At 38.8% G+C, this 18732-nt stretch overlaps 1 protein-coding gene across 2 annotated transcripts in view; it reads right to left on the minus strand.

The window, feature by feature from the left end:
• Positions 1–18732, minus strand: part of AKR1D1 (aldo-keto reductase family 1 member D1) — a 55213-nt gene that overhangs the window by 13736 nt on the left and 22745 nt on the right. The window contains exons 4-5 of one of the 2 annotated variants that reach the window (XM_004382395.2): positions 8215–8292; positions 4879–5001 (exon numbers count right to left, since the gene is read on the minus strand). In XM_004382395.2, the coding sequence (XP_004382452.1) occupies positions 4879–5001; positions 8215–8292 (201 nt within the window). The remainder of the gene's footprint in view (positions 1–4878; positions 5002–8214; positions 8293–18732) is intronic. The other variant, XM_004382396.1, reaches the window with a different exon arrangement.

Consider the following 18732-nt stretch of genomic DNA (forward strand, 5'->3'; position numbering starts at 1 on the left):
ATATGACCATGGACTGCCAAAAGAACAAACAAATCTGCCTTGGAAGAAGTACAGCCAGAATGCTCCTTAGAAGCAAGGATGGCAAGGCTACGTCTCACATACTACGGACATTTTATCAGGAGGGATCAGTCCTTGGAGAAGGATATCATGCTTGGTTAAGCAGAGAGTCAGTGAAAAAGAGGAAGATCCTCAATGAGATGGATTGACATATTGGCTGCAATAATGGGTTCAAAAATAGCAACGACTATGAGGATGGCGCAGGACCGGGCAGTGTTTTGTTCTGTGGTACATAGGGTCGCTATGAGTTGGAGCCGACTTGACGGCACCTAACAACAACTTGACATCTTTATAACTTATCCTTTGAAGAAGAATTTTATATGGTTTGTAGCAAATGCTATACATAATAATAAGACTAATAAAATTAAAAATTGAGCAAACAAGTATGAGAATATCGATCCTGTGACTGAACAAACTCGGGATTTAGAGAGAGTTGTATTGGGAAACATGCTAGAAAGAAGTCCCCAACAGAAGCTTTTGAATTAATATAAAACTGGGTCTGCAGAGTGCTTGATGGATATGTGTTGAACGAGTGAAAACGATAAACGAGTAGAGGACAGAGCCAGTGGGTAGGTAACGGCTGGGGAATGGGGGCCAAGAGACTCGCTTTGAATAGGCTCTAGCCCCAATCCTACAACATGCCTTCCTTCATCTGAGCTTATTTGTGATGCTGATCAATATTCTTGTGCCAATGGATCAGAGTATCTCCTCACACACTGTCAATTTTTTACTGGTTTTCATTCTGAGGTAAAAAATCACCATCGTTCGCTGGGTGTTTGCAAGGAGAAGCCCGTTTGTCATTTCCACATTTTCCTAATGAGATGTTCTTGGGATGTGGGAAGGAGATGCTGGTAAGGATAGGCCAGGAATAATGTGATGGATTGAGATGGGTCAGGAAGTCAAAGGAGGTTGTTGTTTTCTGTTCCTGAGAGCAGGTGGTGCAGCGTTAGAATAGGCATCAATTCAGAAGAATTCCTCCTAAACGTAGCAACACTGTTATTTTAGGCTAATATTTAGGCTATTGTCACGATGTGGGCAATAATTTAGTCTTTCTGTTATGAGATCATACCAGACTCTTCTGAGCTACCAAAAGCAAGCAATCATACAAACAACCATAATCCCAATATTTAAATATTTACCCAATCCAAGAACATATTTTAGTGTAGCTTCATAACATTTTATGAAGTAGGGCAAAGAGGCTATCAACTGCATTTAACAAGATGGATGATGATGCTTTGTTGTGATTAAAAATATATACTCCCTGCAGAAGACTTGAAAAATACAGAAGAGCACAAAGAAGAAAACAAATTCACTTGTAAATTCACACTCCTGAAATAGAATTTAGCATTTTGATTTATATCTTTCCAGGCTTTTTTCTATGCGCATTTAAGAAAATATAATCACATTCATACTATTGTTGTTGTTGTTAGGTGCCGTTGAGTCGGTTCCAACTCATAGCTACCCTATGTAATACAGAATGAAAAACTGCCCCATCCTGCGCCATGCTCACAATCGTTGTTATGCTTGAGCCTATTGTTGCAGCCACTGTGTCAATCCATCTCATTGAGGGTCTTCCTCTTTTTCGCTGACCCTCTACTTTACCAAGCATGATGTCTTTCTCCAGGGACGGATCCCTCCTGATAACATGTCCAAAGTACGTAAGACGTAGTCTCACCATCTTTGCTTCTAAGAAGCATTCTGGCTCTACTTCTTCTAAGACTGATTTGTTCCTTCTTTTGGCAGTCCATGGTATATTCAATATTCTTCGCCAACACCACAATTCAAAGACTTCAATTCTTCTTTGGTCTTCCTTATTCATTGTCCAGCTTTTGCACGCATATGATGCAATTGAAAATACCATGGTTTGGTCAGGAGCACCTTAGTCTTCAGGGTGACTTCTTTGCTTTTCAACACTTTAAAGAGGTCTTTTGCAGCAGATTTCCCCAATGCAATGCATCTTCTGATTTCTTGACTGCAACTTCTGTGGGTGTTGATTGTGGATCCTAGTAAAATGAAATCCTTGACAACTTAAATCCTTTCTCTGTTTATCATGTTGTTGCTTATTGGTCCATTTGTGAGGAATTTTGTTTTCTTTATGTTGAGGTGTAATCCATACTGAAGGCTGTGGTCTCTGATCTTTATCAGTAAGTGCTTCAAGTCCTCTTCACTTTCAGCAAGCAAGGTTGTGTCATCTGCATAATGCAGGTTGTTAATGAGTCTTCCTTCAATCCTGATGCCCCGTTCTTCTTCATGTAGTCCAGGTTCTCAGAATATTTGCTCAGCATACAGATTGAATAGGTATGGTGAAAGAATACAACCCTGACACACACCTTTCCTAACTTTAAACCAGGCAGTATCCCCTTGTTCTGTCGGAAAGACTGCCTCTTGATCTTCGTACAGGTTCCTCATGAGCACAGTTAAGTGTTGTGGAATTCCCATTCTTCACAGTGTTATCCATAATTTGTTATGATCCACATAGTCTAATGCTTTTGTATAGTCAATAAAACACAGGTGAAATATCCATCTGGTATTCTCTGCTTTCAGCCAGGATCCATCTGACATCAGCAATGATATCCCTGGTTCCATGTCCTCTTCTGAATCGGCCTGAATTTTTGGCCGTTCCCTGTCGATATACTGCTGCAGCTGCTTTTGCATGATCTTCAGCAAAATTTTACTTTCATGTGATATTAATGATATTGTTTGATAATTTCCACATTTGGTTGGATCACCTTTCTTGGGAATAGGTATAGATATGGATCTCTTCCAGTTGGTTGGCCAGGTAGCTGTCTTCCAAATTTCCTGCCATAGATGAGTGAGCACTTCCAGCATTACATTTTATATCCTGATTTTTCCCCTTAATATCATAGTCATTTCTCTTTTCCTCAAACATTATTCAAGAATATCTTTTGTTAAGGTTTCACATATGAATGTCTCATAATTTATTTAACTATTCTCCTAATTTTTCACACTTACACTTTTTTAATTTTGCCTTTATAAACCATGATGTGACAACCACATATATAAGTCTTTCTGGGCATTCTGATTTTATTTCTTTAGAATAAATCCTAGAAATAGAAGATTGTGTACATTTTTAACGCTCTTGATACATATTGCCAAATTGCTTTCCAGTAAGGCTGAGATAATTTGCACACCTACCATTTCATCACTTGCTCACATGGAGAATCATCTTAAAAAATAAAACAAAAACTTTGCTAACTTGATACACAACACAGTATCATGCTCAAATTTAAATTTCTCTAATTACTAGTGAGGTTGAACATTTTTTTTCACGTTTTTACTAGTGTTATAAATTGTCTTCTGTGAATTTCTGTTCATTTCTTTTGCCAATTTTTCTATTGAGGCTTAGTTATTTTTTTCTCATTGATTTTATTAGCCTTTAACTAATAAGCTATGAGCCCCTTTTCTGTTATTTTTTAAAATATATAATTACCTATTTTTGCTTGTTGTTTAATATTTTTAGAGTTTAAAATTTTTATACTGTTACATTTATCAAGCTTTAGTTATAATTTTCCCATAGCTTCTTTTTCTGTCTATGGCTCCAGATAACTAAAATTCTTGTGTATTATCTTTTTTTTTTAAATTCCTAATCAAAGGGACATTTATTTTGGAGTATGATATGAGACAAAGGTCTGTATTTGCTTCTAAATAACTAGATATTTTCCCCACACTGTTTTCTGAAAAATGTATCCCTTTGCCATTAGTTTGTACCACTTTATTTTACATTAAGTTTATAACTATACTTGGACCTGTTTCTTAGATATTTGTTATTTTCCATTATTTGTATGTTGATTTTTGCACTAACCTTATATTATTTTAAATACGTTATAATGTATCTTAATATCTGGCAAATCCAGTTCTGCATGTTTCTATAATGCTCTCAAATCACATAAGGTATAAGTCACTATTATCCTTTCAAAATACTTATGCATAATTTAGAAATAAAAATATGTCTACCTTTGTGAGGCTCTCTAACATGCTGTGATAAAAGAAAACAGAATAGTTAAATCTCTGTAAACTAGCCTTGAGACATAAGTCTAAACAACCTCCCTATTTCTAACCTTAAAGAAAACATACAACGTTTGGTTAATCTCTAATCCTGGAGAGAAGACAACAAAATAGTCTTTGACGTCCCACTGGTCCTTATAGTGTGAGACAGAGTTGAAAAATTCACATATAAATCCCGAATTTCTGCTCAGTCACTGAGAGAAGGAAGAGATGGAACCTCCCCCTAGAGTCTGACTCTCTCCAAAGACTGAGACTCTGAACTGAGATTCTGTCTGCTGCTGCCAACCTTGGAGCCTAGCTACAAGGGACCAAGTTCGAGCTGTGGTCAAGCCTTCTTCCCAAGACCACATGTAAAAGGTAAACACCTGAAGTCTAGAGATTTGGACTCTAACCGTTGAACATTGTAATTATAACTGCTAATTCTGATTCTCCGGGTCTAAATGAATGTTGTAAGGTTTTACCTGCGTGCCTTGCCATGACTACCTTGCAATAAACTACATGAATTTATGCATGTCAAACCTAAATATTTCTTTATTAGTTTCCAAGATTAACATATAAGAAAACACCCCTCCTTAATGTTCTTCTTCAAAAATATTTTTGGTTACTTCTGCCTAGATTTGAACTTTCAAATATTTTTTTCCTATGAGACATATTGAGAGAAGTCAATTGACTTGCCCAGGGTCTCATGACGGGATATATGTGGAACTGCCACAAGACTCACTGACTCCTACCCTCAGTTCTTTCTGTTGAGTAATTATTAGCTTTTTCCCCAAAATGGAAGCTGTGAAGTTGTACCTGGTTGCTAACAGGCTTGTATTTGAGTCCTGGTTTGTTCAGGATGAGCTCCAGCTGCCTTCGGTTAAAGTTGGACACTCCAAGGGATTTCACCAAGCCAGCATCTTTGCAAGCTTCCAAAGCCTGTGCATAAATATCAACAAGTCAAGAAAGAAGCCTCAAAAGATGCAAACTTGAATACTGTTTATAATGGTTAACTGTGTATTTCAGACGGCAAGTCCCTGAGTATGTTAATAGACATTCTGGGAAGAAAAAATAAAGAGGAGAGGGGCAGGAATTCTGTGATTAAATGAGTTTGGGAAATATTGTATACCATATGTACCCTTATATTTTCAGCATGTATACCAGCAGATTAAAAATTATCCTATTTCTTGAAATTTGTTGAGGCTGTCTTTATGGCATACATACTTGATCAATTTTTGTAAATCTACGTGTAAGAAAAATGTATATTCTCCTAATTTTGGATGCAATTCTCTCTCGATAGATGGATAGATACATATACATAGATACGTCTAGCTATAGGACTAGCTTTTCTTGGCTTCTCAGTAATTGAAAGGAATATGTCAGAAATCTCCCACTGTAATAACAGATTTATCAATGTCTTCTTGTAATTCCATCAATTTTTCCTTTATATATTTTGAAGATAATATATTTGGTACATACATGTTTAAAATTGCTCTATCTTCTTGGTTAATTGAATCTTTTATCATTATGTAGTGACTCTTTCCATCCCTAATAATGTTTTTTATTTTTAAGTCTATATTATCTAATATTATTATAATTATACCAACTTTTTTCTGGTAAGTATTCCATATGTATATTTTTTCTTTTCCATTCTTTAAACTTAACTTTCACGTGTCCTTATGCATAGGTATATCTCATTTTTAATCTAATCTGACAATCTTTGTCTTTTAGTAGGTGAGTTTAGTTCATTTACATTTATTATAACTACAAACATATTTGGACTGTTTCTACCATTTAATTTATTATTTCAGTTTGTCCCACTTTTGCTATGTTCTTTTTAAACTCTTTCTTGCTTTTAAAAAGTTTATATCTATAATTGATCCCTAATAAAGGCAAGAACTTAGCAAGCTCACACATTTCTTGATTTACTCCCCAATGCCTATGATGTTAAAAGCTTACAGACTTTAATTCTAGAGTATTATGGGTATATATATTGATCTTAGATATTTTTATAGATTACAATAATCTGTATCCAGTTTGATTTGATCACTTTCACCTTCATACATTTCTTGGAGCATTGCTTAAATTTTCCACTCCTCTTATTTAAGTATGGAGCCTTGGTGGCACAGTGGTTAAGCATTCAGCTGCTAATCAAAAGGTCGGCAGTTCGAATTCACCACCTGCTCCTTGGAAACCCTATGGGGCAGTTCTACTCTGTCCTATAGGGTCACTATGAGTCAGAATCGACTCGAGGGCAACGGGCTTGGTTTTTTATTTTTTTGTTGTTTGTTTTGGTTATTTAAGTACATCATCTGCAATGGCTACCAAAGTGGGTCTTTATGTGGCAGAACTTCTAGGCAGTGTATAGATCTGAAAATATTTTTATTATAACTCATTTTTGCTTACAGTTTGGCTGGATATAAATTCAAGGTCAATGTTCTTTCTTTTTTCCTCAATACTTAGAAAATATTGGTCTGTTATCTTTTTGCATCCAATGTTGCTGATAATAAAACAAAACAAAACTGATGTGTCATTTTATGTGGTTAGCTATTTCTCTCTGGAAGTTTTACATTTTATTCTTTTACAGCTTTATCCAGTTATAATTGATGTATAATAAACTACACATTTAAAAGTGTACATTTTGATGACTTGTGTCATATATACACACCTGTGAAATCATCACCACAATCAAAATCAGGAACACACTCAGTGCTGTGCTGATAAATGTTTAATAACTAGCTCTCCAGGAAAAAAAACAAAGTCCCAATTTGTAATATTTGTCAATTTCTGTGGTATAAAAACTCATACAAGGCTGCAGGCTAATAAAATTGATTCGAGAACTTTCTTCTTTTCTAATATGAGATTTTAATGCTATAAATTTTCTTGTAAACCCTGCTTTAGCTATATCTGACACATTTTGATAGGTCATTTTTTTTTTTTTTTGTACTTCAGGTGAAGGTTTACAGAACAAATAGTTTCTCATTAAACAGTAGTACACATATTGTTTCATGACATTGGTTAACAACCCCATGACATGTTAATGCTCTCCCTTCTCAATCTTTTTTTTTTTTTGGTGAAAATATACATAGCCAAAGATACACCATTTCAAAAATTTCTACATGCACAGTTCAGTGACATCGATTACGCTCTTCCAATTGTGCTGCTATTCTCACTTTAGATGAAGGTATACAGAACAAAATATTTTCTCATTTAACAGTTAGTACACGTTGCCCTATGACAATAGTTAACAACTTCACTACACACCAACACTGTCCTTACTCAACCTTGGGTTCCCTATCATCAGCTTTCCTGTCCCCTTCTGTCTTCTAGCCCTTGTCCCTGGACTGCTGCGCCTCATTAGTCTCATTTGGTTTTATGGGGCTGTCCACTCCCCGGCAATAGGTCATTTTTTCATTTTCATTCAGTTCAAAATTTTTCTAACTTTCTCTTGCATGTGTGGAGCAGGCAATATTTGTCCTAATGCTATGGCAGGGTAGAAGAAAGAACAAAAATGAACTCTATAACTCCCCTCCCATATTATCCTCTCACTGATCGTTGGACTACCTTCTACTCTAGGTCAAAGCTGCCACAACACCACATAAACAAACCAGCTCAAAATATACCTCCACCTTGAATACTAGGAGTTTTCTTATTTTTTTTTTTCCCTCATTTTCCCACTCGTATGATTTTGGGAAAGGAGCTAGCAATCATGCTAATTCAGAAGCTTGTAATAAATGGAACCAGAATTATTTTCCAGCTTTTTGTGTATCATTTTTTTAAATTTATTTCTTTTTAGACATCATATTGTTAATTTTTAAAAATTCATTCTGAGAAACTTAAAATATGTGAATTTATCTCATTTATATTTTTTGTAATTACTATTATATTAGAACTTATTTCCTTTATTTTTCCCCCTTCCAATCCACCTTCCTCTTTTCCTTGAAGTTCTTTTCTTCCAACAAAACAAAATCAGAATTATTTAACGCCAGAGTTGTAGCTTTTACACATATGTACTTATTATTAGAAATGCATGATCTGATTGTTACTTTCCATTGAGAATAAAAGCTGCATCTTTCCACAAATCTGACAGAAATAATCAGATCACAGTTTTAAAATGTAGTCTTTTAACATAAGAGGCCCATTTGAACTTACCTCCCAAGTGGCACGCAGATTAGACTTGTGATATAACCATTTACCATTCTCATCTCTAGGATAGGTTTCATCTCCAGGCTGCAAAAAAGAACAAGTGTATTCATTTTATTTCTATCTGGGAATTAAAATTGTGGAATTTTTGTTGCTAATATAACCCTGGCCCTGGGAAAGAAATTCAAGATACTTATTCAAATGTTGATACAATTATATAATAAATATACACATTTATTATATATAAAATCTCCCCTTTGTGGGACTGTCCAGAAATTCTTTAATTTGTCCTACATAGATGACACATTAGTCTCATTATTTCACCCTTGTATTCATTTTGAGTTGAATAAATTTTTCCTTTATTCATTGACAGGTTATTGTTGTTCTTAAGTCATCAAGTTCTTAGTGACAAAATTACTCCTATAAAAAAAGTCTCATCATAACTCCCATAGAAATTAGTCCTAAGATTTTTTATGTATTATGTACATGAAATATATTCCATCATATTTTCCTTTCAAAATTCCAAGATTTTCTTTAGTTGTTAAATTAGTTAGAAATTACCTTGTGAGTATGAGAAACTAACCTGAGCTAGTGCAAGGAGAAGAGGCAAATTTAGTGTAAGATATTAGAGTGTTTAATGAAAGATGAGGGCAGGCTCAGAAAGGACTAGAAGCAAGAAATGGAAACCCATCTCTAATGCAATTGGTACTCTCTTCCTGTCTTTCTCACTCTGTGCATTCTCTTTCTCTGCCAGTTTTCAGTCCAAAAACCTGGTTGCCCACAGATCCCAAGTTAGTTACACGGAAACTGACTTTTTGTTCAATTTCAACTCCAAATTTCTGGGTGAGAGAATCTGATTGCACTAGATTGTATCAGGCGCCCATTACTGAACAGGTCAGCAATGGCCAGAGGAAAACGGATCATGCAGTAGAAGTCTTGCTAGCAGGAGGCCATCCCTTTTTGTATGACAGAGAAAAGGAAAGGGGAATCATCTCAATGCGTATTGAGATATATGCAATATATCTCAAATTCTAACTCAAACTCCGATACAGTATGTCCCAAGTGATTCCTAATGATTTCTACCTTTATTTATACCACTTTAAACTCAGCATCCTTAACACTGAACTTAGCAGCTGCAAAATGCTCTCAAGTTTTCCTTGATTTTATCTTAAATGTCCCCCATTGCCTTTGCCAGCTAAGCACAAGCTATGTATTGCACAACTCCAGGAGACACCATTCACATACCTGTTGCTGTTTAGTTGATTCTGACTTACAGTGGCCCTATAGGACAGAGTAGAACTGCCCCATAGGGTTTCCAAGGAGTGGCTGGTGGTTTCAAATTCACTTCCTGGAGCTGTATGACATGGTGGCCCTGCCCACTGCAGGGCTTAGAGTCTCATCTGGGTTATTGCAATGACCTTCTCCTGGTCTCCATGCCCCCTTGGTTCTATACCCACAGCTAGGCCAGAATAATCTTCCAAAATCTTCATTTGGATCTTATTATTCCCATGCTCTAGTATCTTCATTTACTCTCAGGAGCTCAAAGAATCCAATTCAAATTTCTTAACCTTCTATCTACTGTCTTTTACAGTAATGCCCTAGAATTCTTGGTGAGTCTTATCTCCTAATACATGTTTCTTACACTACAGCTGCCATGGGCTACTTGCTGATCCCTGAACTCACACCGTACTTTCCCCATTCCTGTGTCTTTGTTCAGGCCACTTCTTTTCCCAAGAATAAACCCATGGATATCTAAATCTACTCTTCAAGGCTTAGATCATTGCCTGCAGGAATGGAGAGGATGGAAATGATGGTGCCTTTTCTTAGTCTCTAAGAGCCCCTCAACCCCTTTTAGCAGGTACATCGCATCCTGCCCTGCATTGTATTGGTGTTTTGGTCTCATCCCAGTAATATATTATAAACTCCTAGAAGGCAGTAGCCATATCAATGACATCTTTAATTGCCTAAAGTTTCTACAACAGACTCTTATAACTAGTACATATTTAATCCCATTGCCGCTTGAGTTGATTCTGATTCATAGCGACCCTGTAGGACATAGCAGAACTGTCCCCTAGGGTCTCCAAGGCTGTAATCTTTATGAAAGTAGACTGCCACATTTTTCTCCTGTGCAGCAGCTGGTGGGTTCAAACTGTTGACCTTTCAGTTGGCAGCCAAGCACTTAACCACCGCGCCACCAGGGCTCCTTATACATTTAATAAGTATTGGTTATTTGTGTCTCTTACTAGGCATGTTGTTTTTCTCTGAGTTTGTGTTCTCATCTAAAAAATGGGCTGGTTAGGAGAGAGGCATTGATGATGATCGCCAGTAATACCTTCCCTGTTTTCCGTCAGATGAAGTGATTGACACGGAATCCATTAGAAAATTATAAAAAGTCCATAAATATTAGATGTTTACCAGTGTTGTTAATCATTCCAGGTAAGCTTAGGCAAAGGCACAAATGGTTTGCACTTGACTACCAACTGCCAGGGTGGAGGTTCAAGGTCCACCCAGAGGAAGAAAGGCCTGTAGATATGTTTCTGTAAAGATTACTATCAAGAAAACCCTGTGAAGCTCCATGAGTCGCCATCAACTCAACTGCAATGAGTTAGGGCCCAGCAGAAGGATGAAGAAAGACTTGTCCAGGGGCAAAGAGCGTGGAATTGGTGGCATGCCAAGAGCTAGATTCCAGGGATGAAATCACAGTCCACCCACACCAGTCACCCTCTGCAGCCTCTCTCTGGGAGAATCCAGGGATGAAGTCACAGAATGGGAACTGGGGAAACAAACCAAGTGAGATGGTTGAGATAGAGGGTGAAAGCTGGCCCTGGAGAACTTCCCTGAGTCATTAGGACAGAGGTGAGGAGTTTAGGGAATTTGCAGCCTCCACAGTGGTTGAGAAGGGGACAAGCCTGAGCTCGTGGAACAGTGTAGATCCTAGTGGAGGTCACTGCCTCGTTTGCAGGTCTGTTCCCCTGTGACAGGGGGACAAAGGCAGAGAGTAGGAATCAATAGAAAAATTCCCCACTTTCTCCCTGGCTAAGCGTGTGGATCTGGCTTAGAGGACAACAATATAAATATGAATTGCCATCCAGCCCGATTTCTCGACACTACCTCATCAATGAGGAAAAGCACGGAGACTTCGCCCAGAATCCAGGGAATTCCCTTAGCGTTACACCCAGTTTCCTGTACTTTTGCTTGTTTTGTGTTATTAAATATATCTTCTTGGACATTTTTTTTCCCTAAATTTTATTTTGTTGTTGTTGCTGGGAACTATATACAGCAAAACATACACTAATTCAACAGTTTCTACATGTACAATTGAATGACATGGATCGCATTCTTTGAGTTGTGCAACCATTCTCACCATTGTTTTCGGAGTTGTTCCTCCCTCATAAACAGAAACTCACTGCCCCCTAAGGTCCCTATATAATCTTTCCAGTTGTTGTAGTCAATTTGATCCCATACAGATAGTTTTTCAAAGAGCACACTGTTCAAGGCAGGCCATTTTTACTAGCTAAACAACTAACATTTGGTTTTAAGACGACTTCAGGGGATATTTTTGGTTTAAGGTTTAAAGGTTATCTCAGGGCAATAGTTTCAGGGATTCATCCACCCTTCATAGCTCCAGAAAGTCTACAGTCCATGAGAATTTGAAATTCTGTTCTGCATTTTCCCCCTCTTCCTGGACATTTTAATGGTAAGCTGGAAAATGCTGTATATGGCACTACAAATACCATTTTATCATTCTGAAAGCACCTCCTTATTTTGAAAGGGATATGTTGCCCTAGGCCACCAGTCTAGGGGTAAAGTGGGAATGCAGAATGATTTCCTTCTTCTGGGGGTGCTTCTGTGGTCTTAATACTGCTACTGACCTTCTTAGGTCCTCTACTTAGGGCTTCGTGGCTTTTCCTGGCCAGCTGCCCCAACACTGCTTATCAGCATCAATGGCCTCCAAATATTTTTGATCATGCATACCACCAAGGCAAAAGTTAAGCTCATACTCTCATTTTGTGCATATTATTTATTAATTATATGGAGTACTGTACTAATACCATATGTGTATGATTGTATATTATAAAAAACAAATAGACCAGTTGCTGTTAGTTGATTATGACTCATGGTGACCACAGGCAAAAATAGGAAGTAAAATGGGATGTGATTAAAAAAATAAAGTTCAATATTTATCCCACTCCCCCAGAGGTGAAAATTCTATTTTCCTTTGCTTTAGTAACTGTTCAACCTTGTGAATTTCTAAGTTGCAACTTGTTGAATATTCAAGCTGCGTTATTCTGGCAAGCCAAAGCGAGAAGTTGAGTAAAAAGAAAGAGTGTAAACTTTGTTTTTGTACCTGGAGAAAAAAAGTTGAGGGGATTTTCAAGGTAGCGACTGGGAACAGAGCAGTTTGATGGAATGAGGGGTTCCCAGTAGGATCAGAGCACCAGAGATGGGAAAGAAGAAGGGACAGACAGAGAGGCCTCTGGTGTGAAGTTGGGGTAAAAGTAAAGAAAGATCAAGAGGTCATGGGCATGCGGGCACATCTGCTAAATAAGTATCAGAAGTGGTTTTCATAGTAGTAATTTGTATTAGGAGTCCTGGTGTGGTGCAAATGGTTAATGCACTTAGCCATTAACTGAAAGGTTAGAGGTTCAAGTACACCCAGAGGCACCCCAAAGAAAGGCCTGGTGATCTACTTCCAAAAACTCAGCCCTTGAAAACCCTATGGAGCACCATTCTACTGTGACACACATGGGGTCACCATAAGTCAGAGTCAACACAACGGGAACTGGAAAATTTGCGTTTCATTGTTCTGAAATTGTGTCTGCTTGTAACCTGCCATTTGGAAAGTAATAAACTGCTAAAATATTTTAGCCAGAAAGTGTCTTGCTTAAGAAATCGTAAGATTCAAAACGTATGCCAGAGTTTGGCTTCTGATGTTGATGTATCAATTACAGGTTCCGCCGGGAGGTAATGTGATAATATTGCATTTTCTACTGAAAGAGGTTTTGCCCTCTGGGGCCTTGAGCCTTTGCGCCATGTGGTTGTTAGGGGCCATCGAGTCTATACTGACTCATATTACCTCCACGTGCCGAGTAGAACTGCCCCTTGGGGGCTTTCTTGGCTGTAATCTTTACGGAAGCAGATTGCCCGGTCTTTCTTCCATGGAGCCACTGGGTGAGTTCAAAATGTCAACCAAACCATTGCACCACCAGGGGTCCTTAAGACTAGGAATAGAAACCTTCTGTTTACCTTCTCTAAACAGCTCTTACTAGTCATTTGCCAGCCTCAGAGAAGTGAATTTCATTTTTCTCACTTTTATGTAGTGGCTCTCTGTATATGTGTGTGTGCGTATATATACATATATATATACGTATATATATATGTATATATACACGTGTGTGTGTGTATGTATATAAAGTGCTTTAGATGAAAGTTTACAGCTCAAGTTAGTTTCTCGTACAAAAATTTATACACACATTGTTATGTGACCCTACCTGCCATCCCTATAATGTGACCACACATTCCTCCTTTCCACCCCAGATTTCCCATGTCCATTCACCCAGCTCCTATCCCTTTCTGCCTTCTTATCTCGCGTCCGGACAGGAGCTGCGCATCTAGTCTCCTGTATCTACCTGAACTAAGAAGCACACTCTTAATGAGTATCATTTTATGTCTTATAGTCCAGTCTATTCTTTGTCTGAAAAGTTGGCCCAGGGAATGGTTTTAGTCCGGGGACCATGTTTTCTGGGGTCCCTCCAGTCTCAGTCAGACCATCGAGTCTGGTCTTTTTACTAGAATATGAGTTCTGCACTTTATTTTTCTCCTTCTCCATCAGGGATTCTCTTTTGTGTTCTCTGTCAGGGCAGTCATTGGTGGTAGCTGGGCACCATCTTGTTCTTCTGGTCTCAGGCTGATGCAGTCTCTGGTTTATGCGGCCCCTTTTGTTTCTTGGGCTAATATTTTCCTTGTGTCTTTGGTGTTCTTCATTCTCCTTTACTCCAGGTGGGTTGGGACGAATTGATGCATCTTAAATGGCCACTTGCAAGCTTTTAAGACCCCAGACGCCACTCACCAAAGTGGGATACAGAACATTTTCTTAATAAACTTTGCTATGCCAATTAACCCAGATGTCCCTCCAGAAACCATGGTCCCCAGACTCCCACCCCTGCTACACTGTCCCTTGAAGTATTTGGTTGTATTCAGGAAACTTCTTAGCTTTTGGTTTAGTCCAGTGGTGCTGACTTCCTTTGTATTGTGTGCTGTCCTTCCCTTCACCCAAGATAATTTTTGTCTACTATCTAGTTAGTGAATTCCTCTCTCCCTCCCCACCCTCATAACCATCAAAGAATGTTTTCTTCTGTGTTTAAACCTTTTCTTCAATTCTTATAATAGTAGTCTCATACAATATTTGTCCTTTTGTGACTGACTAATTTCACTCAGCATAATGCCTTCCAGATTCATCCATGTTATGAACTGTTTCATGGATTTGTCATCATTCTTTATCATTGCATAGTATTCCATTGTGTAAATATACCATATTTGTTTATCCATTCGTCTGTTGATGGGCACCTAGGTTGTTTCCATCTTTTTGCTATTGTGAACAGTGCTGCAATGAACATGGGTGTGCATATATCTATTTGTGTGATGGCTCTTATTGCTCTAGGATATATTCCAAGAAGTGGGATTGCTGGATCATACAGTACTTCTATTTCTAGCTTTTTAAGGAAGTACAAAATCGATTTCCAAAGTGGTTGTACTGCTCTGTATATAATTTGTCTCTCTCCAAATTTTTAACAGTCAACTTAGAAATCTGCCACAGCTTCTGCCCGGAGGTGAGATGGGAAGGCAGAGAGGGTTAGGAGCTGGTTGAATGGACATGGGGAATCAGGGGTGGAAAGGAAGAGTGTGCTGTCACAGTATGGGGAGAGCAATTACAGTCACCTAACAGTGTATGTATAAATTTTTGTATGGGAAAAAAGAAAGAAAGAAAGAAAGAAATATGCCATTTGAACAGCATAGCATCCAAGCTAGCTAAATATGGATGCAAGGTGAAGGTCCTGCAGTCAAGAAATCACTGTAGTCCACACGGTGCTGGGATTGCTAGGCTTCAGAGAATAAGGAAATGTAGTATAGGGGAACAAATATGGGATTGGCATTGGGGGACCCAGGGTCTCATCCCAGTTCTCACGGACTTTAAACCTAAGTGAGCTACTTTATCTCTTGGAGCTTCAACTTTGATTTCTGTGAAATGAGTTACTGGGATGTGTAATTGCTAAGGTTCCTTCCAACAAGAAAATTTCATAATATTACCTATCATTTATTATCTATAAAATGCCAGGCATTGTGTTAGTAACTTCACATACAAAATTTTAATAAATCGTCACAACACCAGGCTGGTTGTCTCCATTTTACTGATAATGGAATTGAAGCTCAGAAAGGTAAAGTGACTATTCTAGTAAGTAATGAAGAGGGAAAGGAATCCCTTTTCTGTGTGACTTCAAGGCCCAAGCTCTTTCCACTGCGCCATATTTGGGTGACGAGGAAGGAGATTAGATTATAGCTTGATCACAGTTGTCTGGTTCGTATGGAACAGAGCTGGGATTAGAGAACCTGGCTCTGAAGCCCCTGTGCTAAGTGGTCTCAGACAGATCAGAAGTGAAGTAATGAGCACAGAGGAAATCTTATTTTTGCCTCCTACCATCTCTAACCCTTCTCTTCTGAGGATCTCATCCTATGTTGTTTGGGTGGGCTACTCAGCTCTCTCACTCTTGGCATTGAGGTCAGTCGGTCATCCATGCCCTTGGACCAAAGATTAAAACATGATCCAAGCAGGGCTAATCAATATTTCTCCATGGGGTTTAATGTATAGCCTCTTTCTCTGAATTCTCAACTTGTATGGACAATGTTGGCTTGGATGTCAACAGATATATTGCCATCATATGAAGAGGGATTTTTGAGAATGAAACCAAACAGAAAATAAGATAGAGAAAGGGCCAGATACACAGTGCGAACTTCTGGATCCTGTTGTGCCTAAACTGGACACCCCTTGGAAGTCTCTGATCCTTTTTTTGCTAAAGCCAGTTTGAGCTGGATTTCTACCATTTGTAACAAGAGACTCCTGACGAATACAGAGGTGCTGGGGGTGCTGCAAATGGTAGACCTAAAAACGTGGAATTAACTAGGTGAATATGGGATTGTGGGCAGTGGGGATTTTCCCACCTCCAGCTGATATTTGCAATTCCTGCCCTGCAGTAGCATGACATCTGGTTAAATTGTTGCCTTGTTGTGTCTTGGGACTCAGACAATGGGCCAACTATGGCTGGAACTTTAGGGGACTAAGTAGAAAAACATAAGGTGTTTGTTGGCCTTTTTGCAGCCTAAAGTCAAGTCTTATAAGAAAGATAAACGCATTTGTTGATAACGGGCTGTTTGAAAGCAGAGAAGGAAGATGATGCTTTGCTAAAACTGATATTTTCTGCTTCTGTATAGAAATCCAAGATGGTAGAAGGTCAGATCCAAGTCTTGCAGAGTTGGAAAAGTCATTGCCAGCAATGGCAAGAAGGTAAGAAACTTAGTGGGGAATATGAAATTGGGCCTTGGGAGAAATCTGGTTCTCAAGGTGCCTCTGAAGCTGAGATCTCAGGCCACAGATGCCCTACCTGACAAAGGTGTATCATTTAATGGGATGTAGACTAGGGGCAAAAAGCACATCATCTGCCTCCCCATCCCATTCTCCTGCTTAGTATTATCCAAGTCAGAGAACAGGATGGAGGCCATGGGGTGGAGGACTGGGCAGATGGGCAAAGCAAAGGGGCTCTTTACCCACAGGCCAAGGATTTATTTATTTTTTATTGTGCTTTAGGTGAAAGTTTACAGAGCAAATTAGTTTCGTATTAAACAATTGATGCACAAATTGTTGTGTAACATTAGTTGCCAACTCCACAATTTGTAAACACTCTTCCCTTCTCCACCCCAGGTTCCCAGATTCCATTTGTCCAGTTTTCCTGTCCCTTCCTGCCTTCTCCTCTTTGCTTTTGGGCTGATGTGCCTATTTAGTCTCATATACTTGGATTGAAAGATGAAGCGCGTTCCTCAGGTGTTATTGTTTGTTTTATACACCTGTCTAATCTTTAGCTGAAGGGTGAACTTCAGCAATGACTTCAGTACTGAGTTAAAAGGGTGTCCAGGGGCCATACTCTAGGGGTTTCCAGCCAAGGACTTATTTATTTTTTAATTATGATTTAGATGAAAGTTCACAGAGCAAATTATTTTCTCATTAAACAGGTAATACACAAATTGTTTTGTAGCATTGGTTGCCAACTCTGTGTGATGTGTCAACACTCACCCCTTCTCCACTCAAGCTTCTGTTTCCGTTAGTCCAGTTTTCCTGTCCCTTCCTGCCTTCTCATCTTTGCTTTTGGGCTGGTGTGTCCATTAGTCTCCTATAGGTGATTGAACTATGAAACATGTCCCTCATGTGTGTTATCATTGGCCCTACAGACCAGTCTAATCTTTGGCTGAAGGATGAACCTCAGGAGTGATTTCAGTACTGAGTTAAAAGGTACCTGGGGGTCATACTCAGGATTTCTACAGTCTCTGTCAGACCAGCAAGACTGGTCTTTTTTTTTTTTTTTTAATTTGAATTTTGTTCTACATTTTTCTCCCACGCTGTCCGGGACCCTCGACTATGATCCCTGCCAGAGCCGTCGGTGGTGGTAACTGGGCACCACCTAGTAGTTCTCGGCTCAATCTGGTGGAAGTTGTGGTAGTTGTGGCCCATTAGTTTAGGCCAAGGATTCAGATGTCAGAAACGTGACCCTATAAGATTTGTAGCTTTGATTACTCATTCGTGGAGCTGACTGTGAATTTACCGAAAGCCTAGCAAGATTTTAAGGGATATTGTCCTGTCAGTGAAATCTCAGACTGACAAAAAAAGACCTATGATTACCAAGGCAGCTGTGAAGCCCCTGAACCCACACCTACATGAACTAGAAGGCAAAAAGGGAATCTTCTTCAAAGTCTCACTTGAATGTGACCACAAAGGAGATTCAACTAGTCAAATACTCCAGAGAACAGAAGAGGGGACAGCCAGATAGATTTGCCTAAGGGAATCCCGCCCCTGCAGAATCTGAGTTCCCTCGTGGACAAGTGACCAACCTTGTTTCTCAATCTCTCCTTTCCTCAATGAAATTGTAAAGCAGTTATTTGCTCCTCAGCCATGTATCTTGGGTGTGTCGTTGGTGGTTGAATTAACCTTGAATCCACACATCGGAAAATTTCCATGTAGGACTGTATTTGAACTAGAGGAATAGGTATCATCTAGACACACTGACCTTGGAGCTGGGTTCAAAAACTCGACTGTTCATTGGGTTGTCTCCCTTTGAAGGGGTGGAGAGTTGAGTATATTTTCAGTTGTATATGTTATTGTTGTGTTATGTCATGCAGGGACATTTTTTATAACTGTGTGAGTGGGAAGAGGGTACATCTGCACGTCAGGCAACTAAAATATGGACTACAGTCAGGGGACCA

Source organism: Trichechus manatus, unplaced genomic scaffold (genome assembly GCF_000243295.1).
Source record: "Trichechus manatus latirostris isolate Lorelei unplaced genomic scaffold, TriManLat1.0 scaffold00093, whole genome shotgun sequence".
NCBI classification, from domain to species: Eukaryota; Metazoa; Chordata; class Mammalia; order Sirenia; family Trichechidae; genus Trichechus; species Trichechus manatus.